We start from the raw sequence: 23,929 nt of genomic DNA on the forward strand, positions 1-23,929 counted from the left end.
CCAAGCCATGTATAAAAAGTACTCATTTCTCTGTACCCTCACCAACCCCAGGCTTTTAAATTTTGCATCTGATGATTGTTGAATAATATCTCACCATTTTAATTTGTTTTTCCCCATTTCCTAACATAATTGAATATCTTTTCATATATTTACTGACCACATGGTTTTCTGTTCTGTGAATTCCTGTTCATATTCTTTGACCATTTATCTATAGTCTCTATTGGGATGTTCATTTCTTTCTCTCTCTCTATGTGTGTGTGTGTGTATGTGTGTATTCATATTCTGGATTCTAATCCTTTGTTAGGTATTAAACTTAGCTCTCTATTTCTGTCACTCATCACAAAATTTATTCCCTATGCTTATTCACAAGAACTTCTTTAAAAGCATTTGTCTCTTTTCTCTGAAAAAAGCCTGTCTTAAAGTGTCACTTTCATGTGACAGAATATTTAACTTTCACACAATTTCCACCCAAAGCTCATTTATTAATAATTGGCATTTGTAGCACATGTAACATGGAGGCCCTTAATGCAAGGAGATCACGTTTAGCCAAGCTAAGAATCCAGAGAGAAGCAGCCCAGCATTGAAAGAAGAATGGGATCACTTAACACCAGCTCAGAAATATCCAAGCAGAGCTCCACTGTGATGGATATAGATGACATGTTCAGCTTTGCTCAGCTGGCCAGTTGTCTATACAGTTTTTCTTCAGACATTGCTGAGACTTTAATAAGGGGCAAGTATTAGGGGAAGGGGGCGAGATGGAGGTAGAAAAGAAAAGGAGAGAGAGATGGAATGGGAAAGCAATGGAGTGGGTGGCAGAAAGAAGCACACAAAGATATGGGTGACTGTGGGAAGAGAAAGAAAGGAGAAATGGGGAGAAGGTGGAGAGAAAACAGATTTGAGAGTGCACCAAGAGAATAAAGAAGGGTGAGCAGAAAACAGGGATAGAATGAAAGAATGGAGAATGCCATACATAGCCAAGGAAGCATTCACAGAAAGAAATGTGAAAGCAAACAAAGAGATACTGACCACTGGAAGGTGTAGAGAAGTGGGAATGTGGAGAACAGTCTGTGTTCTATAGCCACTTGCTGAGAACAGACAAGCTGCCAGGGGAGAGCACAGGTATCTTCCCTCTCCTCCTGGCCAACCTTCCACTCTTTACAGACCCATCTATCTCATACCTGACGACTCTGCTGCGTGCCCGTCTGTGTCTCCATACTCAAATTCCAGGGTAGGGCAGTCCACAGAGCCCTGTAATGGAGAAATCTGTGGTAACTTGGGAAAAAGGTTGACAAAAGGAGATCATACCCTCATTTCATTTTCCACCTCTCTTGGAGGCCGAAGTTAGAGGAAGAAGGCAACTAGGAGAGTTCCATCTGGGCCTTTCATCCAAGAAGTACCCTCCTCCAAGCCAAAATTAGAGGCTCAGTGTGGGGCTGGGCTGAAGATTCCTATATAGAATCAGAAACTCTGGGCAAAGGACCAGGATCATGAACAGATACGAAAGCTACAATCTGTGCCCATATCTGATCTACATAAACACAGACCTGAAGAACATCTAGCTGATCTCTAGAAAAACAAGACGGATGAAAACAAAAGAAGTAAACTGGATTCTGACTTCAGCTCTGTCATTAACCCATTGTATGATTTTGTATGATTTCATTCTGTGGATCATAGTTCCTCATCTATAAAAAGAGGTCCTTCAGTTCCAATATTCCACAATTTTAGGACTGTCAAATAAGGTAGCATTTCTACTTCAAATTGTATTAAAGGCTAGACTTCCTATGATGTTGTATGTATAAATTTATAATACCCTTTTAAAAGTATTTTTAATACAATCTTACCCCCGAACCTCTTTAAGCATTTTGGGATAGATTTTTCCTACCAATATATTAATAAATATGAATTTTAAAAAATTTGGATTCCAGCTCTTGTCACATACTATGTGACCTTGAACAAGTTACTTAACCTCTTTGTGCCTCAGTGTGGTATAAAAAATGTATTTGGTCTTTGCCCCCTCACCCACCTTCCTGGCACAGAGCTCTTAAAACCTTTGGAATTTCCTGAGTAGTAGGAGTGTCTGTTATTCATAAGGAGCTCCTGTCAACCATACTTGAGTTTATGCTAATGAGGTGACTCAGAGTGAGAGTTTCAAAAAAGGGACTCCAGGGAGGGGAGGAGGCTGGAGACTGAGTTCAATCAAGTGGCCAGTGGTTTGACCAACCATGCCTAGGTAATGAAACTCCATATAAAAACTCTGAAACAATGTGATTTGGGCACACCAATGTGCTAGGAGGGTAATGCCGCAGAGAGGGCATGGAAATTCTGCACCACTCCACCTCCATACCTTGTCCTATGCCTCTCTTCATTTTGTTCCTGAGTTGTATTCTTTATAATAAAATTGTAGTCATAAATATAGCACTTTTCTGAGCTCTGCGAGTTGTTCTAGCAAACTATCGAACCTGAGGGGGACAGCCATGGTAACCCCTGAATCTGTAGTTGGCCGGGCAGAAGTGCAGGTAGTCTGGGGATTCCACTGTGGCTGGCATCTGAAGTGAGGGCAGTCTTGTAGGACTGAGCCCTTAACTTGTGGGGTCTGTGCTAACTACGGGTAGTGTCAGAACTGAATTGGTATCAGGGAATTGTTGCAAAATGACGTACTCAGTTTTCTCATCTGTAAAACGAGGATAATTCATAGGGTCATTGTAAGGACTAAATGAGATAATAGAGGAAAAGCACTTAGCACACAATCCAGCACCTGGTAGCATTATGTGGACAGTTACTCTAAGAATTTTACTTACTCTACTTATGATTTTAATATTATATTATAAAGGCATTTTTCTCATACTATTATTATTTTTTTAAAGATAAAGGTTTACTTTTTTAAAAATTAATATTTATTTATTTATTTATTTAGGCTGCGCTGGGTCTTAGCTGTGGCACACAGGATCTTCGTTGCCACATGCAGGATCTTTGTTGCAGTTTGCTGGATCATTAGTTGCGGCATGCAGAATCTTTAGTTGCGGCATGCATGTGGGATCTAGTTCCCTGACCAGGAACCCATGCATTGGGAGTGTGGAGTCTTAGCCACTGGACCACCAGGGAAGTCCCTTTCTCATATTATTATAACTGTCACTTTAAACAGCTAAGTGAAGAGCTCCCTGATGGCCTAGTGGTTAGGATTCTGGGCTTTCACTGCCACGGCCTGGGTTCAGTCCCTGGTGGGGGAACTGAGATCCTACAAACTGCACGGCACAACCAAAAAAAAAAAAATTTATTAAAAATAAATAAATAAACAGCTAAGTGGACAGATATCTATTGGCTTACTTAACCAATTATCTATTGTTGAACATTTGTTTTTAATTTTTCTTTACTATATACATGAAGCTGTAATACACTTATAAATTTTTTCATATTTAGGATCTTCTCTGACAGTTTTTTTTTTTTTTTTAACAATGGTTTCATGAGCAGTGATGGGGGGCCTCTGTGTTTTGTTTTGTTTTTTTTTTAATATATTTATTTTTATTTATTTATGGCTGTGTTGGGTCTTCGTTTCTGTGCAAGGGCTTTCTCTAGTTGCGGCAAGCGGGGGCCACTCTTCATCGCGGTGCGCGGGACTCTCACTATCGCGGCCTCTCTTGTTGCGGAGCACAGGCTCCAGACGCGCAGGCTCAGTAATTGTGGCTCACGGGCCCAGTTGCTCCGCGGCATGTGGGATCTTCCCAGACCAGGGCTCGAACCCGTGTCCCCTGCATTGGCAGGCAGATTCTCAACCACTGCGCCACCAGGGAAGCCCTGACAGTTTCTTATAAAGGGAATGAATGCATCAAACCTTATGAATATTTGTATGGCTCTTTGTACATGACAAGTTGTTTTCCAAAACCACTTTATGAATTTACACTGCCAAAAAGGTGATTTATGTTTAAATCCACTATAGCAAAGATTTCCAAACTTCTGGATTACAGGGACCAGTAAGAAAAAAGAAAGGTGGATGGTGGAGAATGACATAAGGTTGTTGATGTTTTATTTTCTAAGTAGAAACTTTAAAAATCTCTTATATATATAATTATTAAAAATCGTTTAATACCCCCAAAATGCAAAAGACAAAATATCAGAATAAGAGCCATTAAAAGCAGTGAAGCTTTTTTTGACTGTAAGTCAAAGTATAAGTAAACTTTACATCATGTCCCAACACACACAAAACTGGAACAGAAGTTTAACAAAATAATATTTACCACTACTATATGTGATACATCAGTACTTCCTATTAGTCTATTTCTTTAAAAAAATGTTGGGATTAATCTCCAAGATTTACAAGCAGCTCATGCAGCTCAATAACAAAAAAACCAACAACCCAATCCAAAAATGGGCAGAAGACCTAAAGAGACATTTCTCCAAAGAAGATATACAGATTGCCAACAGACACATGAAAGAATGCTCAACATCATTAATCATTAGAGAAATGCAAATCAAAACTACAATGAGATATCATCTCACATCGGTCAGAATGGCCATCATCAAAAAATCTACAAACAATAAATGCTGGAGAGGGTGTGGAGAAAAGGGAACACTCTTGCACTGTTGGTGGGAATGTAAATTGGTACAGCCACTATGGAGAACAGTATGGAGGTTCCTTAAAAAACTAAAAATAGAACTACCATACGACCCAGCAATCCCACTACTGGGCATATACCCTGAGAAAACCATAATTCAAAAAGAGTCATGTACCAAAATGTTCATTGCAGCTCTATTTACAATAGCCAGGACATGGAAGCAACCTAAGTGTCCATCGACAGATGAATGGATAAAGAAGATGTGGCACATATATACAATGGAATATTACTCAGCCATAAAAAGAAATGAAATGGAGGTATTTGTAGTGAGGTGGATGGAGTTAGAGTCTGTCATACAGAGTGAAGTAAGTCAGAAAGAGAAAAACAAATACAGTATGCTAACACATATATATGGAATCTAAGGGGAAAAAAAGGTCATGAAGAACCTAGTGGCAAGACGGGAATAAAGACACAGACCTACTAGAGAATGGACTTGAGGATATGGGGAGGGGGAGGGGTAAGATGTGACAGGGTGAGAGAGTGGCATGGACATATATGCACTACCAAATGTAAAATAGATAGCTAGGGGCTTCCCTGGTGGCGCAGTGGTTGAGAATCTGCCTGCCAATGCAGGGGACACGGGTTCCAGCCCTGGTCTGGGAAGATCCCACATGCTGCGGAGCAACTAGGCCCGTGAGCTACAACTACTACTGAGCCTGCGCGTCTGGAGCCTGTGCTCCCCAACAAGAGAGGCCACGATAGTGAGAGGCCCGCGCACCGCGATGAAGAGTGGCCCCCACTTGCCGCAACTAGAGAAAGCCCTCGCACAGAAACGAAGACCCAACACAGCCATAAATAAAAATAAATAAATAATTAATTAATTAATTAAAATAAAATAGATAGCTAGTGGGAAGCAGCCGCATAGCACAGGGAGATAAGCTCGGTGCTTTGTGACCACCTACAGGGGTGGGATAGGGAGGGCGGGAGGGAGGGAGATGCAAGAGGGAAGAGATATGGGAACATATGTATATGTATAACTGATTCACTTTGTTATAAAGCAGAAACTAACACACCATTGTAAAGAAATTATACTCCAATAAAGATGTTTTTAAAAAAAAAATGTTGGTCTCAACTCACAGGTTACTCCCTACAGTTTGAAAAACATTGTTTTAAATTACATACACCCTTTAAATTTAACGTATTGAACTACATTTTATGAAAAACTCACTTCAATGCCTTGAATTTTCCTCATTTTGCTACAAACCAGTTAAACTTTATCAAGGACTTTGGGAACCACCTAAAGCAAGGAATCTGGCTATAAGAGGTCTGAGGTGAATCCTTTGGTTAGGTTAAGAATCTTTTTATTAAGCAAACAATCATTCTCTAGCTTCCTTTTAAGCTTAGGCTATCCATACACTAAGCCATTGGGAGAGGGTAGGTCAACGGTGCCCCTATAAACACAGTGATGTACGAGGCTCTGTTGACTTGTGCCAAAGGTAATTCTCTTCCAGTAATTCCTGAAGCCCTAGAGAGGAAAGAAAATCATCCTCCCCAGGACTGTCTTCCACAGGAATGCAAAAGGAGGGAGGGAAGGAAAAGCAGATAGTCATCTATCTGAGAGTCAAGCAGAGAGTCTGGCACCTGGGTGTTGTGATAGGGGATGTAGTGACAGGTAAGAGCAGCTCTCCTGCTGCAGTGGAAGGCGAAGGAAAGCTAATGTTTCCAGCCAACCTTTGGGCAGGCAATGAGCTCAGATGGTGAGGATCACTGCAGTTGCTCATTTCCACATGAAAAGTGCAGCTGCAGACAATCAGGCGGTAAACTGGGTAAACTGTGGTGCAGGTGGAAAGCTCTGAGTCTCTGGATACTGAACTCACTGGCAAGAGTAAAACTATCAGAGCCTTTTCCTGAAGGAAGACTTGATAGGTAGGGAAAAAGCCTCCTGGTTCAAGAGGAGTTTTAATTCACCCATAGAACATATCATTCTGAAATTATTTTATTCACTCCCACACTGTCTGTCTCTCCACCCCAACTGTGGAGAGACTGCTGTATCCCTAGCACCTAAAACAGTGCTGGGCATATAGAAAGGACTCAACAACTATTGAATTAATAAAAGACTCATCCCCCTGCCCCATCCCCCAAAAACCATCTGAACAAGAACGATGTCTCTATCGGGGAAGGAGAAACAGGGTGCCCTAAAAGGCCAGATTCGTACTGAGGCAGGGAGGGAGATGATATGGTGTATAAAACCCTGATCCAGTATGGCAGGAGGGCTGAGCTCTGCCTCTGAAAGGTGGTGTGATTTGGGGGCCAGTCTTTTCACCTCCTCCACTTCTCTCTTTTATAAAATGGGATGGATTCCTGCTTGTCTGTATCAAAATGGAAAGCATACATGAAATCCCTTTGAAACTGAAATACAATTCAAATGGTAAACCGTGGACTGGGATGCCTAAGATCTGGCTTCTACTACCAGTTCTGTCCCTTGATGATGATGATAATACAGTACTAAGAGCTACTGTGTGCTAACCAACTACATGCACCGTGCCTGCACTGAATTAAACATTTAACATTCAATTATCTAATTTTGACTTTATCGCAACCTTCTGAGGCAGGTAGTATTAACCTCATTTTACAGAGGAAGAAACTGGAGCTCAGCGGCTGGCAATCTGCCAAAATTCACACCGAGAGTAAATGGTAGGGTTGGGATTCAAAACCTCAAAAACCTGCTCTGACTGAACCCAAAGCCTGGTACCCCTGGCCACTGTGCCAGATGTATGACCTTCGGCAAGCTACTTCTGTCTCCCACTTCCGTCAAAGCAAGGGCGAAAACCCGGTGACCTCTACAGACCCTTCCACATCTGACATTCTGTGGTCTGATTTCCCGCTCAGATCCGGTTCTGCTCTTGGCTAGTTGATGGAAGCTGGCTGGATGAGGGGGTTGGAGTGAATGTTAATTCACTCCTTTCATCCTCCTAGTTAGGGTTTCTTTTAAGAAGAGGGAACATTCATACTCCTCTCTGTGGGTCTGTATCGTGCGGGGGTCCATCCACTCGCTCCGGTACTGCCCCGCCTGACTCCTGTATCATTAACCCTTACGGGGAGGGGGCCTGATGTCCGTGGAAAGTGCTCCCTCAAGGGCTCGCCAGCACACGGGGGAAAGGAGAAGGGCCCAAGTCACGCGGCTGCTCTGCTCGGCTCGGGGCGGGAGGGCGGCTGCCCCCACGCCGGCCCCTCTTCACTGCGGCCGGTCTCCGGCCTCCCACCCCTCAGGCCACTCACTTCACCTCTCCGCGCCTGTTCCTCCTCTGTAAATCGGCCTTACGAATTACCACTCCGGGGGGCTACAGCGATTAAGTGAGATAAATATGTGAAAGTATATCACGCTCTATCTTCGCGCCCCCAGAGGGAGGCCAGAGGGCTAGAAAGCCCCCGACCCGCGGCAGAAGACGGGCGGAGAGGGTCAGGGGCTGCAGAGCCCGGAGTTCAGGCTGCGGCGGGCCCCGCAGGCGCCCGCTCCGAGAGGCGGCACGGGGCGCGCAGGGGTCTCCCGGCGGCGGAGGGGGACGCGACCGAAACACCTCAGCCAACGCTTCTCCCTCCGGGCGTCTCCCGGTCCCAACTGAAAGCTCTCCGGGCTCCTCACCTCCGACTCCCGCCGCTGGCTTCTGAACGTTTCCCGGCCTTTAGGCGCCGCCGGCTTCCCTTTGCCGCCGTCGTTGCTGTTGCCGTTGCCGTAGCCATTGGCAGGCGGGTTCCCGGCCCCGGGTGCCGCGGGGTCCTCCATGCGGGTCTCCTCAGCAGCTCCCCTCTGCCGCTCTGCGCTCTCTGCCAGGGGTTACCCCACAGCCGCCGCGCGCCGGGAGCCAGACCCCGCCCCCTCCACAGCCATTGGTTGAGACCTTTCTCCGCAGCCCCACCCTGCAGCGCGATTGGCTGTTCGACCTCTCTGAGCGGGACTTGGAGGGGGCTCATTCAAGGGGTTTTTTCCCACTCCCGCGGCGTCGCTGGTAGCCTGACACTCATGGGTCGGCTATTAGCTCCATTTCCCACGTCCTGGGCCTTGAGCTCTAGGTGGTCAGCTCTGCTTCTCACTAGGTGTCCCTCAGCCCTCACCCCCTCCCAAATAGCGACCTTTTCGGGGAGCTCTAGTCTCCGCCTCCTGCTCCACTGCAGTCTTCGTTTCCCCAGTATCACAGACCTCTGCCCCCAAGTCCTGGCTCCTGAATACTTCCCAAATCCCGCTTCAGTCGAAGGGGAGGGATGGCACCGCCGGGTGGCCAGGGACACCGCAGGAAACGAGCGACTCTCCCTCTCTGGAAGCTGAGATTTCAGAGGCGAACTCATTCCACTCGGAGTGAGGGCTTGACTGGGAGACTGGGGGTTGAGGGGTGGAGTAGGGCGTTTTTACTTAACTGAAATTGCTGGTGCCTTTCCGGGCTGTTCCTGGCCATCTGCCTTTCTCCGCTGAAGGGGGGCATCTTCCTCATGGTGTGAGCTAGGGAGTAAAAGTTGATTGGAGAACAAATCCCCAGCGCCACCTGTTCCCCAGTCCTTTCCTTCATTCTAAGATCCTTCCTAAGGGCTCAGTGTTACCTGGGGCAAATGAGGCTGTGTGGTTTGCCCACTTTGGAATTTACGTTAAAAGCGTCTTACAGTAAACATGTGTGCAGTCTGGGACAGTAATAGAAGCCCCAAACAAGATGGGGGGGATTGTTGAACTGCCACTTTGTTCCAGGCATTGCGCTAGACTCTTTCCAGATATATCTCTCCTACAGGTTGTTTTCACTAATCCAATATTACTGACAAGGAAACCAGGACTCTCAGAGACTAATTCCTCCTTGCCTGCAGTTCCCAAGGTATCATATTCCAATATCTTGTTTCAGTGTCTCTCACTGGAGGAAACTCTGCTCTTCTCTTGGCTAACTTCTATTCTTCCTTAAAGATTCTATTTAGTCATCACCTCCTGCTCCAGAAAGCCTTTCTTTTGACCCTCATCAACCCACTCAGGCTGTGCTGGTGTCAGCCAAGTCTGCCTGGATCCACAATCCTTATATTTTCTACTATATCCTCAAAGTAAGGGGCCCAAAGGAATTATCCCCCCTTCTTGTATCATATCTCTCCCTCACACTTTCCTCTGCTAATTAGTAGGTGACAGATCAAGGCAGAGTTGAGAGTGAGCACTCCTTGGAGATTTCTGAGTTCCTTTCTCTCCCTGGTCTCCAACATCTCCTTACTGTACCCACCCACAATTTTCCCTTTCCTCTCCCATTCCCACCTCCCACCCACCTCAACCTGGATATAAGCTCTCTGAGAGTAGCTTTTGTTCATCTGTGTATTGCTCATTTCTGTGTTTAACACAGGGTTTCTTCTGTACTATCGACTGAAAAATGTCTTGTCGTGGGGAGCTGTTTTGTGCACTGTAGAATGTTTAGCAGAATCCCTGCCTCTCTTCACAAGATGCCAGCAGTACCCTCCCCCTAGCTGAGACCACCAAAAATGTTTCCAGATATTGCAAAATATCCCTGGGTGGGGTTGCGGGGGGCAAAATCTTCTGTGGTTGAGACCCGCTGGTTTAAAGAGAATTGAATTGATATGAATTTCTAAGAAAGTCCCTGGCTCAAGGCCTAAACTATTTGATTTTGGAATTTTTTTCAGGGTATAATTTTGTTAAACTCTTAAAGATTCATACTCTGCTTTAAAATTCACAACCCACACCTAGCTCATCACTGCTTCAGTGTGGTAAACCTGCCACAGCACAGCCCATTGGGGCTTCTATAAAATAATTAATTTTCTACCTTCCCTCTTCCCAGTACATCTCCTCCTAAGCAGTCAGAGCTCTAGGATTGACAAGCCCAGAACTTCATATTCTTTTGTGAGCCTAGTCAATCATCAGGATCCCCAGCAATGGTGACATACAGGAGTGGCTACTTTTGAGGTTTTGTTCTTTTTCCAACCTATCCCTAGGGCCAAGGGAGCAGAGTAATCTTTAGTTGGGAGTAGAATTGAGGACAACAGCTCTCAAGTCCCCTCTGGCCTTTATGTAAATCCATTTGCTGAGCCTAGAGCTCCATCTGGCTTCACTTTGGGAGATGGGGTTTAAAAAAGCGGTGCTATGGAGATTGCAAAGAATCAACATGGGGAGAGACCTCAATCCAGTATCTTTTCCACACTGCAGTGGAATGGGAGCCAGTAAAGATCAGACATCTATCTGATCATTAGAGGCCCAGACTTTCAGAGCTTATCATAAGGAGGAAGATATCTGGAAACAACTACTGGAAGAAGTAACAAGAAACCACACATTAACTGAAAACTTTGAAACTCTGGGCCATGTAATTGGCACACACACTCAATTTCTTTTAGTTTATTTGTCAACAAAGAAGTGACAGCCATCAACACCACTGACCACAGGGGTACCCATAAATATACCTTGGAGCTAATTAGGGACTGGTCCACATCTTGCAGAGATGGTTCCAGTGTGGAATTATTTCTAAACCTACACTACCACTTTCCCTTGTCCCCAAACTCAGGTATTCTGAGGCTGCTGGCAGAGGGCTAGAGGTATAAATAGGTATAGTTACAAGGACCAAACATACCCCTTTCCCCATATAAGCACTCCACTTTAATCCAGAGGTTGGATATGTGATTATATAGATAACACCTGGCATTGAAAAAGCTTAAAAATAAGCTTGCAGGAAGTCTTAAAATACCTAGTTTTTGAGGGTATCGGGCAGCCAGGATAAAATAGTACAATAGAAAAAGGATAGAATACCCTCTTTGCCCTATAAAGAGCACATGTGGGTGTAATGAGGCAATTCAGACTGTAGGGCCCTAGGCTGAGACAAGGAATCGATATTCATGTAGTACCTAGTGTTTGCTGGGTCTGTAAGCAGTATTTTAAAAATTAAATCAGGTCATTAAATCTTTACTCTAGGAGATAAGCATTATCCATTTCACAGGCAAGAAAACTGAGGCTCTGAATGGTTATATCATTTGGCCCAGTCACACAACTTGTAAATGGTAGAGCTGGTCAAGTCAGCCTGACTCCAAGCTCTTTCCACAGTATCACGAGATTGAGAAACTGCACAGCAGTGGGCAGCCTGGGATTACCCTGTGAATCTGAAACTAAGACCGAGGCACTCAAGTTTCCATCCTTCACAAAGGAGGAGTCAAACCTTGCTGTAGTGGAGCAAATCCTGTCAGCTGGCTCATAGGCTCCATGCTAGCTGCTGCATTCTCCTTTGAGAATGGGCCACCTTTGAACCCTTACCAATTGCCCAGGCTATTCCAGCCCTGCGGCCCTTAGTTTAGACAAACAGAAGTCAAAGTGGCATGAGATTCTGATAGGGAAGAAAACATCTTGCATACAGGATATAGAACTCGTTTAGGTTGTCAACTAAAGAAAGTGGCTATCTTTAGTAGCTATTTCTCAAAAATGGCTACTCTACTGGTAGTTGAGAAAGAACAGGCAGTTGGACTTATCCTCTGGTTATGATTTAGTCAGGCAAAACCTGACTTAGAGACAATTCTCTGCTAGGTTCATTTCTTTCTTCTCTTTGGTTGGATGTCATAGTCAGGTCCTGTAGTCAGGGTCTTTTGGTCCCAAACCACAGGATGCTGCCTTTCTGTGCTCTCCAGCTTATGGCAGCACACAGAGGGCTTGGGGGACCAAGAACCAAGGTTTAGTTTCTCTTCCTTAAGCCTGTACTTCTCAACTCCCCAGAGTGGTCGCTTTACGAAAGCAGGTTCTTTATACACATAATGGGGTGGGCAGTGGGTGAAGGGTGATATTTATGAGTGGAATGACGCACCATGGAACAAGGGACTCAAGGCTAAGGACACTTAAACATGCCTATTGGTAAGTGCTTCAGCTTTTCACATCCTTGCGCTACAGCAGGCTCTCTAGCCTGTTGCCCAGAAGCCTCTCTCATCTCTAAATTCCTAGTTCACTGAAGCAAGGAATACTCTCAGTACAAGAATCCATTTTAAGAATATTTTATTTATCTTTTGAGATTACATATTCATTATTGCTGATCTAATACAATCACTTAGACATAAAGGTTTCCAGGAGCCTCTCAGATATGGCAATCTTTAGAGGTTTTATTTCCTTTCAGTAAGATGACAATGAGAACTAGATGATTTTACATATATATGTATGTATATATAGTTTAGAACTCGTCCACATATAATTTGCTGGTGTTGCCTATTATTTCCTGTAATTTTCCTTTATTAAAAAAGCTTAATGCAACAATGCATTTTGATTTCTTTTTTTAAAACCATGACAAAGTTAATTTTGAGAAAACCACAGGAGCAGCAATTTCAGATCTGTTCAGAGAAAAGCCAAGCAGCAAAAAAGCTTTGCAGGAGTATGTGGCCATGGGGAGCCGTGCTCATATGGGAGGGCAGGATGAGGAGGTAGGAGGGCAGAGGGAAGGTAGACCAGATACTCTTTTTTTTAAATAAGAAAAAGAAAACAGTATTTCCATTAAGAAGGCAAAAAACCTTGAAAACTAGCACAAATTCATTGCAGAGAAAATGGTAAGATCCCCACATGCCAGCGCCACATATAAAGAGCTAATTAGTCTTCTTTCCCACGCTTCCAGACACCTAGGATGCATCTAAGGTGAGAGCTCGAGGGAAGAAGATGCATTTGTTCTGATTACACGGGCAGAAAGAATAACGACCAAATTCCAACACCAAGGTAGAACCCAAATACTCAGGAGGCCTGGACCTCCTTTTCCTTAATGGTTATGACACAGAGGTCCCCAGAAAGAAACGAAGAGTGGTCACCTGAAACTCAGAGGCAAATACCTCACCATGGGTAGCAACATGGGCAACCTAACCTAGAAGCCCAGTGTGGCTCTTTTTCATTTGGAATGGGTCTCTTCACATTTTCAAGGCAGAGTATGTTCTGTCAGGATCAGCACATCGTAGCTCCACAGGCAGCCAGGCTTTGCTGAGAAACAGCAGGTTATGACTTTGGCTTAAGAACATAATAAGCTAGAGTCCAGATATCTGCCTAATAGAATCTTCTCTGGATATAAGAAGAGATACAAATTTCATCTTCTGAATCTTCTGTTAAAGGGATCCAATTAATTAATACAAAAGCCAGAACTGGGTGGGCAAAAGGAAGAATTGAATGGCCTAGTGGGATTTTCAGCATTTATGATCTTCTCCATGAAAGAATATAGCCATGCATGTGGCATTTTTCCAGTACTTGCTAAGACATACGGCCTCTGAGGAACTAGATTCTATGGGCTGAGACTGTGTACTATTTAATGAGGCAAACAACCATTTACCTAAGATCCACCTCCCTACTTCCAAAGGGAAGGTCACTTCCAGACTAGCTCTGTAGGTATATGTGAAGACCAGGAGAAGTTGGAGAAGGTAGAAATCGGAGAGCAGAATTAGGGTGGGAAGGTTATGGTGATCGTGGGTGGTCTGGTGTTTCCTTGGGTCACCTCGGTCTTGAGACTTTGAGGCAGACCAGGATAGGGGAAAAATGGAAAAACAAAACTGAGAGTGTTAAATAGGGTTGGCAGGGGGAAAAAGGACTCATTTCATTCAAGATTCCTAGGACCACTCCAGACTTTAACTCTTAGAACAAATCTGGTCCCAATGGAACCCTTAAGACCAACAGGTCAGTCTCTAAAAGGAATCCAACTCTTAGGTGGGACACAAAATTTCAGGCTGCTCACATTACAAATTTTTTGTAATGTTGGAGTTACTCAAGAAACTACCTCTGCAATACAGAATCCCAAGATGGCCAGAACATAAAAAGATATCCCAGCAGAAAAGAAACACCACAGACCAAATTGCAGAGACATTAGATCTCAGTTTCATATTCAATGGCAATGGCCAAAGGGATGAATGTCTGGCGAGGTTCAAACTAGTCAAACTAGCTTTGATCATCTGGATTCAGTTTACGGTGTCATCTTTGTATAGCTTAGCCAGTTAAGCTGCAAAGCCCTTCCCAGGAGACAAATAAATATATTCTGCTTCTTTAGGGTGTTGAGCTGTGGGTCTGAAAGATCTGTCGCATTTCTGAAGACCTGCTCTCCCAAATCCCTTGGAAAGTAAGCCTTTCCTTGCTCAGTTTCAGAAGGAGTTTTAGGCAATAGGAGGAAGTTTCAGGAAGCAGTGTTTCACAACAAGCCTCCTTTTCTGAGACAGTGCCAATCTGTAGGGAGCTTCCTGGGAAACTATCCAGTTAAATGACAAGGAAGTAAAATTATGGGCCCCAGTGGGGCTGGCCCTCACTTCCTGAGCAGAGGCTAGTTGGGTTAGAAAGAGGGCAAAACAAATGTCTGATAAACATCAGAGCTGCTGAGGAAATAATAGAGGCACATTCCTCTTGGAACCTGAAATTGTTACAATGGACATAAATATTCAAGGAGAAGAAAGGAGTCCTGGGTAAGGAAGGAGACTCCCAGGCAGCACAGGCACAGCTGAGTTCTTGGTGTAGCTTGCCAAAGCCACAACACTCCTTCCTTCCTTCCATTTTATAAAGAAGGCAGTGATAGTGATGGTCAAGGCTGGGAACCCAGGCCACGTTAATTCAGTGGCTTCCAAAAGGCCTCAAATGGGGAAGGGCCAAAGCTGAGAAAGGCAGCTGCTAAAAATTTATTCCAGAAAACCTCAGAGAAGGAGGAGTCTGGAATCCATGGACTAACTCCTGAGCCTGGACCAGAGAACAATGACCAGTGCTGAGGATTCTGAGTCAATGGGGAATGACTCAAAAGATCCACTGGGAACCCCATTTCTTTCCTTCCTCAGCCTGTCCCCTGCGGCTCTCACAGCCCTCAGGACAGCAACCACACTCTGGGCCAAGGCGACATTTATTATTTAGGTTAATAAATAAATAACCTAACATATAGGGTGAGCACGGCAGGCAGCTGATTGGAGAAGCAGCTTGCTGGGTTCTTTCCTGTATAGGAGTGGAGAAAAGACTTGGAGTTCTATTCCTTAAAACTTCTTCTGGCTTGAGTTACAGGAACTTAATACCTGCAGGAAAAAAGAAAGATGAGACTGTGATGTTATCAGCTTGTGGGGGTGCTGGGACATGAAGAGCCTGCCTAAAGGTATAACGGGGAGGCAGGGACTTTTCTGCAGTATATGGTGAGGGTAGATAAATGTGGTGCTTTTTCACCTCAATGAAGATGGCCAGTTTTTCTCCATACAGGGGTAAACATCATATCAAGAAGATGAAATGGCAAATTCAGGAAAGGGAACACTATTTAATGTCTGGAGAAGGCCTCAAAGAATCCTTTGGGGGTGGTAGTGAGGGGGAGTGGGTTTATTTTCCTGAGTTCATGTAAATATGGTGATGGATGAAAAGACCAATTCCAGTGCAGGAAGCTCATCACTACTCAGGCTTCCCTATTTTATGGGGAATCCAAGGCACCTGTAGTAATTGGGCTTGAAGGGCCCATTCTTGTTGAGCCCCAGATACTTGGCCTGTTCATCTGTCAGCTCGGTCAGGTGGGCATCAAAGGTGGGCAGGTGTAGGCTGGCCACATACTCATCTGAAACAGATCACAAAAGACCTGGTATAAGCATTCTTGCCTCTTGTCTGGCTGTTCTCTCCAGCCTTAAAAAGTTGGAAGACACCTTCTAATTCTCGGAGCTGAATGAAAAATGCTTAACTTTTGCTCACTGGACCTCAATTCTAAGGAATGGTTGCTTGAGCTTAAGCCCAGTGCTTTTCAAAGTCATAACATTTCTTCCTTACAAGCTGTTTCAGCCTTGAACCTTTCCTTCTCCCCAGAAAAGTGAGAAATGAAAGAAGCAATAGGCCTTAGAGTCTAAAAGAAAGGATGGGACAGTGGGTGGACTAAAAAACAGGAAGCACCAACTTTAGTTCTGCCTTGAACTTTATATTTTAGGTCACTCAGAAAAACTAACACCTAGGGAGCTCCGAAAGGAGTGACTGAGAAGGACACTACACCCTTAGTTCTTATGGGTTTCTATTTACATTCTCTTACCTGAATACATATTGTTTATTCAGAATTTTGAGTCATTTCCTATGTATTTGTTTGGTCTCCCTAACTTCATTATACATTCCGTTATGGACTGTTCTACTTTTTTATATTCTTCCAAAGTGTCTATTAAAGGGATAATATGTCAACTTCTCACAGTTGCTGTGCATCTAATGCTGAAGCAAAACAAAACCAGAAGCTGATTTATTCCCTGATCTTTGGCTTGGGAGTTTATAAACATACAGTATCAGTTCAGGTGCTTGAAGCAGGTTCTTTAAAAATTTAAGACAGTTTAATGTTTCTCCTATACGAAAGGGCCACATAACTAAACTCTTAACAGAAGCTATTCAGAGTCTTCCCTTTGGCCTGAAGCAACAGGGTCAGAGTTAGAAGGTGTAGTATGAAAGTCTTCTTGGTCTGAGAAAAGTTTGGTAGGAGCTACTTAGCAGCCTAGAACTGGAGTAAGTCAGATGTCACAAGGTAGGAGATGATTCCTCTTTCTTGGGGGGGAAGAGGTTTTTTTTTCCTTTGAGATTTTTTCTTGTGTAATAGATACTTTGGGAAAATCCTTAAAATTCACAGGCAGGTAAACTAAATCACAGCAAAATGTCCTTACTTCATTAGGACAACCTATTTGGAAAATGTGATAAATCAACTGTGGATGAAATCTAAGAATCCTAGCTCCTACTTTACAAGATGAAGATATCTTTCTTCTATCCCTAAGAAATATAATGCCCCCAAACTTCCCTTAGCCTCTGACTCTGAACTACTTGGTAAGGACTGGGATAGAAGAGCTCATGCTTACCCATTTTCTTGGGCAACAGGTAGACATCCTGCTTATAGCGACCCTCAGGAGCATTGTAGAGTTCTATCAAGGCAAGAGCCTAGAAAAGCAGAGAAATCGATGCTGACATGCCATTCACAGCAATCTACCCCATATCAAGTGAAACCCTGCTGCGCTAATGACTCTCTGCAGCCCACTGCTTCCCCACTCTGGAGGCCTTACCTGAGTAGTTGCAGTGATCGAGAGCACAAATGTAGGCACTGTGGAGCAGCTTAGGTTCAGCAGACGGCCCTAGAAAGCAAAGGTTAACACACAAACGGGTTGGTTAGATGAAGTCTCTGGCTTTGAGGAGTGAGGGAAGAACACGACAGCCATTTTCCAAACACTTCCCAACTAACATGCTGGACAAAAAGCAGGTGTTCAATCAGTGGAAATGAACTGATTGACATTTGAGTGAAATGTTAAAAAATTCTGGAAAATCTGATGAAGATAGTAAGATAAAAGATCTCTGCGTTTATGTAAAAAGGAATAGAGATAGTCACATGATACTGGGGCTTATGTCAAGGAAGGGTATATTTCCCTTGAATTTTCTACTTGCTACAACAGAATATCTTCCCTCTGAGGCATCGATATTCCTTCGAAAAACTGTCCTAAACAATGATCTGGTCAAATCCAAGGGCAATCTCTCCAGGTTGTGATGGGAGATATTTTTTGACTTAGGAAGCTGTGATGGTTTCTGTGCTTTTTCCTCAACCTGGTTCTCCTGAATTCAAGGGCAGTCATGTATTTCCAGTGGGTGATTCAGAGAGTTAGAATAACTAGAACCTTCCCCCAATGCCATTCTTTCCTACTTTATTTCCTAGGAAGCTTGACCACCTTTTTTGCTCAACCATTGTAGCCAAAAACAACTATGGTGCTAGCTTTTGTCACCAAAATTACTAGATGGGACCTAGAAATAAGTCACCAGACAGTGGGCTGACTTTAAAGCAATTGGTGAATATTTAACAACCTGCCGATCCCCTTCCTGTACACACTCCTGTACATACTTTACAGATGCCCTAAAGTATTTGAGAAGGTGAGATAAGGTGAGAAAAGGTGAAGAGAATAGGAAGAAGACTCAAAAATAAATTTAAAGGCCCCTAAATGAAGACAGTATATGCTTTATACTTTCATATTCAGTTTCTTTAATTAAAAAAAAAGACTGAAAATCAAAACTCAAGGAAAGTATTATTGTCCTCTTTGTAATCTTGGTATCTTTCCCTGAAGAAGAGAAAGTGTTAAGGTAAAAACAGGGGGCATTGTTACAGCTGTCAGAAATCTAGGATAGGAAAGAGAAGCTGTCAAGAAAGGAAAAGTGGCCAAACATTGACATGGGAGTCTAAGTGGCCTGAAAGTCAAGACTCAGGCTGAGCTAGAAGAAGCCAGGAAAGGGAAATATCAATCACACAACCAATACATAGCTGGGTATCTACTACACGTCTGGCTCAGTTTAGGGGAATGGACACTCAGAAACAGGGAATCTATTAGCAAAGACATGACCTTCTCAGAGTTTGCCTAAGATTATCTTAGTTACAGTCAGGAATATCTACTTTGTGCTTCCTGATTAAACCATCCCACAAATGACATTATCTCTTTATAAGCATCACTCAAAGTGGCAATGGTTCTATCCATTAATTCCTTCCACAGTAATAAGTCATTGTCTGACTCAACCTGTAGAGTGACATAGAGAGACAGGATAATTGGTGAAAAGTGGGGAACCAAAATAGTTTCTTAATTGCTGAATGAAAAGACCTTTCACAATTAGATGTAAAATCCATTGGTAAAGTAGTTAAGCTTATTCTTAAGAGGAGTTGAAAGTATGAGAGAACATGAGGGGGAGGAGACCTGGGTACTGCAGTCTCTCCTGTCAGGGGTGAACTTCTCCAGCCTCAGGTCTTACCTCTGCCAGCAACACTATCCTCTTGCCATCAGGCCATATTACATGGTCAACTTGGGATCTCACTCGCTCCCAGGTCAGTTCTGGTGTCCGAAGACTCGCCTGGAACACATACAGCAAGCACGTCATCAGCCATGCCAAGTCCCACTTTCTGGATGGAAAGATGTTGAAGGGAGCCATTTCAAATAGCAAGTTGAAAGAAGCAACCAACATGCCAGATGGAGAATACCTGTCCTGGGTTGGTTAGGACTGTTCCATTTCAGGGAATTTAATCTTAGGCCCAGCCAGGGAGAGATCACTCAGGATGTCATTCCACAACATATACTGTGAGCCCACTCTCTGCTGAGCACAGTAAAAGGTGCTATGGGAAATACAAAAGAAACCAAAGACATGGTTTCTGCCTTCAAAAAGCTCATACTTTAGTTCGGGACACAAAACAATATATATGTGAGGGGATAAAAGCCTTTAATACTTATGAAGCAACATGCAAACAAGTGCAAATTAATACAGTGCAAACTGAATACTTAAGTGCTGAAGAGACACAGAAAAAAGGAGGGTCAGAGCTGAGTGAGATTAGTTAGAGAAGAATGAATGTCCTACACATAGCATGCCGGGGCCCACGGTTCTGCCCTCATGTCCCAACATCCCAGGTTCCACCTTCTCAATGATGGTAGTTCACCCTAAAGTTACAGAAGCTTTGTGACCTAAGTGCAAATGTGAGGTAGCCTTTAGAGCAATGCTTAATGGTAGAGTAAAGCTCCCAATGGCTCACCCTCCTTCCATTTCTGTGTATTGTATATTCCGAGAACAAGAGAAGAAATGTTAAGTTTATTAACAGCAGTAATCAAATAACAGGCACAGGGTTTAGACTTAAGACAACTTCCTTCTTCCAAGAGGCAATGCCTAAAATAGAAAGGGAGTCTGTACTCTAAGACTACTCATTGGCTCAAGTTGGTAAAATTGAGAAGTTCTGCCAAATAGTAGTTATCAGACAAATAAAGAGAAACACTTCAGTTATATGACAATCATTTACTGGAGTACATACTGTATTCTAGGCATTATAGCAAAGAACACTATTATAGATAAGACCGTGGACTCCTCTACTAGACTGTGAGCTGTTTATTGACAGGGGCTGTATCTTCTTTTCTTTACTAATCTAGTGGGAAAGAAAGACATATAATTATAATTATATTCAGTATATTCAGGACTTTATTAATGGTCTGGACCATTTCTTTATTAGGTAGATAGGAAATATAAAATTTCTTCAGATGTCAAGTTTCATAAATTAGTTCAACCTTTCTAGAGGGCAATTTGGCAGTAGCTAACAAAATTTTATATGTACCTAATCTTTGACCAATCAAATTCACTTTTAGGGCTCTATCCTATAGAAATACTTGTTCAAGTTCAGAAATATAAGTGCCCACGAATGTTTAACCCAACATTATTTGTAATAGCAAAAAATGTAAATCAACATGGGAATGGCTAAGTAAATCAGGATAATTCCATACAGTGGAATATAGTGTAATTCTCAAAAAAAAAAAAAAAAAGAAATTAGTAGATCTGTATTTGTTAACACGAAAACCATACATTATTAAGTGAAAAAATCAAGTTGCAGAAATAATATGCTGTAACCTCAATTTTGTAAATTTTTTGCTTCTTACTTTATACATATTTATATTGCTTGAATTTTATTTATTTATTTATTTTTGGCTGTGTTGGGTCTTCGTTTCTGTGCGTGGGCTTTCTCTAGTTGTGGCAAGTGGGGGCCGCTCTTCATCGCGGTGCGCGGGCCTCTCACTGTCGCGGCCTCTCTTGTTGCGGAGCACAAGCTCCAGACGCACAGGCTCAGTAGTTGTGGCTCACGGGCCTAGTTGCTCCGCAGCATGTGGGATCTTCCCAGACCAGGGCTCGAACCCGTGTCCCCTGCACTGGCAGGCAGATTCTCAACGACTGCGCCACCAGGGAAGCCCAATGTTGCTTGAATGTTAAATTGAGGAAGTACTACTTTAAAATTAGGATTTTAAAAAGAAATTTTATAAATAAACACTTAAATAGAGTTAAAAAGAATTTAAGCAAATAGGCCATTTTGGGACGTTAAGGATATACAGAGTAAATCCCTCAGCCTTTAGGAATATCACCATGGAGGACAATAACCATGTAGAGCCAAGAGATACTCCTTGGTAACACTAGCAATTTTATTGAGATAATGGGACTTTAAAGTATTTCAAGTTCTTAGCGTTTCATACTCCTAATCTTCCATTGGACAAGCAATCTTGATGACTGGAAGTAAAGAGCTGACACAATGATAACAAGAGTCTCTTGTCTTAGGAAGTATTCCCTGGGAAAAAAGATGTGGTGGAATCAAGGAAAGGGAACTTCTTAGGAACATCATAAAAATGATCAGTGCTTAGTAGAGGCAATTTACTAGAGCACTGGGATGGCTATGATGCAAGCAAAAGACCTGAGGGTTTAAAATGGGGTTTGAAGGGCAACTTGGTTAAGTTATCCCCAGCACTGCCCATGCAGTTCCAATAAACTATTAAAGTCTATTTGGCATTTACACTCCTTGAGAGAAGGGTTTCTTATGGCTAGCACAGTTTTACAAGAATTTCTCTTAAAGACATCCAATGTCTTTTCTGTGGATTTACAGTCACTAAGCAATCTACCAGGAAAAAGGTCCCCTATGCCCACTCCCTTCCCAAACTAGGTGTACGTCCCACTGTAAAGCCAAGAACAGTTGTCGTTCTAGTCCTGCGAAGCATGGAGTCAGTAGCAAGTCTCAGGCTGTAATTCTTCGGCTGGCAAAAACTTTTTTTTTTTAATTTATTTACTTTATTTATTTATTATTTTTGGCTGCGTTGGGTCTTCATTGCTGCACGCAGGCTTCCTCTAGTTGTGGCGAGCGGGGGCTACTCTTCATTGCGGTGTGTGGGCTTCTCACTGCAGTGGCTTCTCTTGTTGCGGAGCATGGGCTCTAGGCGCTCAGGCTCAGTAGTTGTGGCGCAGGGGCTTAGCTGCTCCGCGGCGTGTGGGATCTTCCTGGACCAGGGCTTGAACCCATGTGCCCTGCAGTGGCAGGCGGATTCTTAACCACTGTGCCACCAGGGTAGCCCAGGCTGGCAAAAACTTTTAAAGCATGTGCACATACTGGTTTAACCACCTGAACTGTGAAGCTTATAATCACACAGGCTGTCTATGTGATATATACGGGTAAGCAGGTTTCTTTTCAAGAGAAAGGAAGTATGTGACAGAAAGACTTGGACAAAAGGCAGCTAACAGCACATCCCTATCACAGGCCCCCTAAGTATTCATGGTATTATTTTTCAGAAAAAAATACAGCTTTCTAAATGACCAACTCTTTCCATGAGCAATTGCTTCCTAAAAATGCAGCAGTCAACATCTCAAGGTTAGGTAAACTGTAAATTCCTCCACAAAAAAAGATCCTTACATTTTTGATCACTAAAAAATCTGGATAAAAATTTACCAAATCATTTTCCTTCCCAGTTTTGCTGAGTTAACTTATAGTGATTCCTCTCTTTTTATCACACTCTGCATCCAATCCATGTAGCAAAGCCCATTGGTCCTACCTTCACAATATATCACTTCTTATCACCTCCATTGTTTATCCATCTAATCCAAGCTACCTCCTTCTATTGCTGGAAATACTGAAAGAGTTTGCTATCGTCCCTATCACCACTCAAGCTCCAGAAGTGTTTTCTTCATACAACAGCCAAAGTAATTTTTTAAAACATATGTCAGATTTCATCAGTCACCCACACAAAGCCTTCCAGTGGCTTCACTTGTACGCAGAATAAAATCTAAATTCCGTACCATGGCCTACAAAGCTCAACATAACCCGCTACCTCCTTGCTGTCTCTTATCCTCATCCCCTTGCCCATTCTGTTCCTGCCACAATGGCACCTTTTCTGTTCCTCAAACACTTCAAGCATGTTTCTACCTCATGGTCTTTACTCACCATTCTCTGAATAGAATGGTCATTCAAGTTTTTGTTCAAATGTTATCTCCTCAAAGACACCTTCTTCGATCACCCTAATTAAATAGCAACCTCAATGTCCTTATCTTTCTGTTTTACTTCAGTATTAGGCACTAACTGAAAATAACTGTCTATTTTTTTTTTTGGCTGTGTTGGGTCTTCGTTGCTGCGTGCGGGCTTTCTCTAGTTGCAGCGAGCGGGGGCTACTCTTCATTGCGATGTGCGGGCTTCTCATTGTGGTGGCTTCTCTTGTTGCAGGGCACGGGCTCTAGGCGTGCGGGCTTCAGCAGTTGTGGCGCATGGGCTCAGTAGTTATGGCTTGCGGGCTCTAGAGTGCAGGCTCAGTAGTTGTGGCGCACGGGCTTAGTTGCTCCGCAGCATGTGGGATCCTCCCGGACCAGGGCTCGAACCCATGTCCCCTGCATTGGCAGGCGGATTCTTAACCACTGTGTCACCAGGGAAGTCCATAACTGTCTATTTAGTAATTGTTTCCCACACTAGAATATAAGCTCCAGGAAAGCAGGCATATTGTTCACTGTTATTTCTTCAGCCAATTAGTACTTAGCACAGAGCAGAGCGAGTACTCAACACAAATTTGCTATGTAGTGAATCAACATGCTGGAATCAGTTTAGTTGAGTTTGCTATTTCCTTAAATTTCACTTTGCATGCCCTGTGACACTACCATTGAA

The 23,929-nt window shown here is 43.3% G+C and overlaps 2 protein-coding genes across 7 annotated transcripts in view; both read right to left on the reverse strand.

Moving 5' to 3' along the window:
• Positions 1-8,406, reverse strand: part of STRIP2 (striatin interacting protein 2) — a 45,872-nt gene extending 37,466 nt beyond the window's left edge. Inside the window, exons 1-2 of one of the 3 annotated variants that reach the window (XM_007177171.2) lie at positions 8,194-8,404; positions 1,179-1,248 (exon numbers count right to left, since the gene is read on the reverse strand). In XM_007177171.2, coding sequence (XP_007177233.2) covers positions 1,179-1,248; positions 8,194-8,334 — 211 coding nt within the window. In that variant the 5' untranslated portion in view covers positions 8,335-8,404. Of the gene's footprint in view, positions 1-1,178; positions 1,249-8,193 lie in introns of all 3 variants that reach the window. The other 2 variants (XM_007177172.2, XM_057550440.1) reach the window with 2 other exon arrangements.
• Positions 8,407-12,526: 4,120 nt separating this feature from the next.
• The window catches only part of AHCYL2 (adenosylhomocysteinase like 2), a 178,472-nt gene continuing 167,069 nt past the window's right edge, over positions 12,527-23,929 (reverse strand). For all 4 annotated transcript variants that reach the window (XM_028165190.2, XM_028165189.2, XM_007177175.2 and 1 more), the window contains exons 13-17: positions 19,249-19,347; positions 17,532-17,600; positions 17,331-17,409; positions 15,952-16,072; positions 12,527-15,551 (exon numbers count right to left, since the gene is read on the reverse strand). In XM_028165190.2, coding sequence (XP_028020991.2) covers positions 15,545-15,551; positions 15,952-16,072; positions 17,331-17,409; positions 17,532-17,600; positions 19,249-19,347 — 375 coding nt within the window. In that variant the 3' untranslated portion in view covers positions 12,527-15,544. The remainder of the gene's footprint in view (positions 15,552-15,951; positions 16,073-17,330; positions 17,410-17,531; positions 17,601-19,248; positions 19,348-23,929) is intronic.

The sequence above is a fragment of the Balaenoptera acutorostrata genome, chromosome 7, assembly GCF_949987535.1.
Source record: "Balaenoptera acutorostrata chromosome 7, mBalAcu1.1, whole genome shotgun sequence".
In the NCBI taxonomy this organism is placed as follows: Eukaryota; Metazoa; Chordata; class Mammalia; order Artiodactyla; family Balaenopteridae; genus Balaenoptera; species Balaenoptera acutorostrata.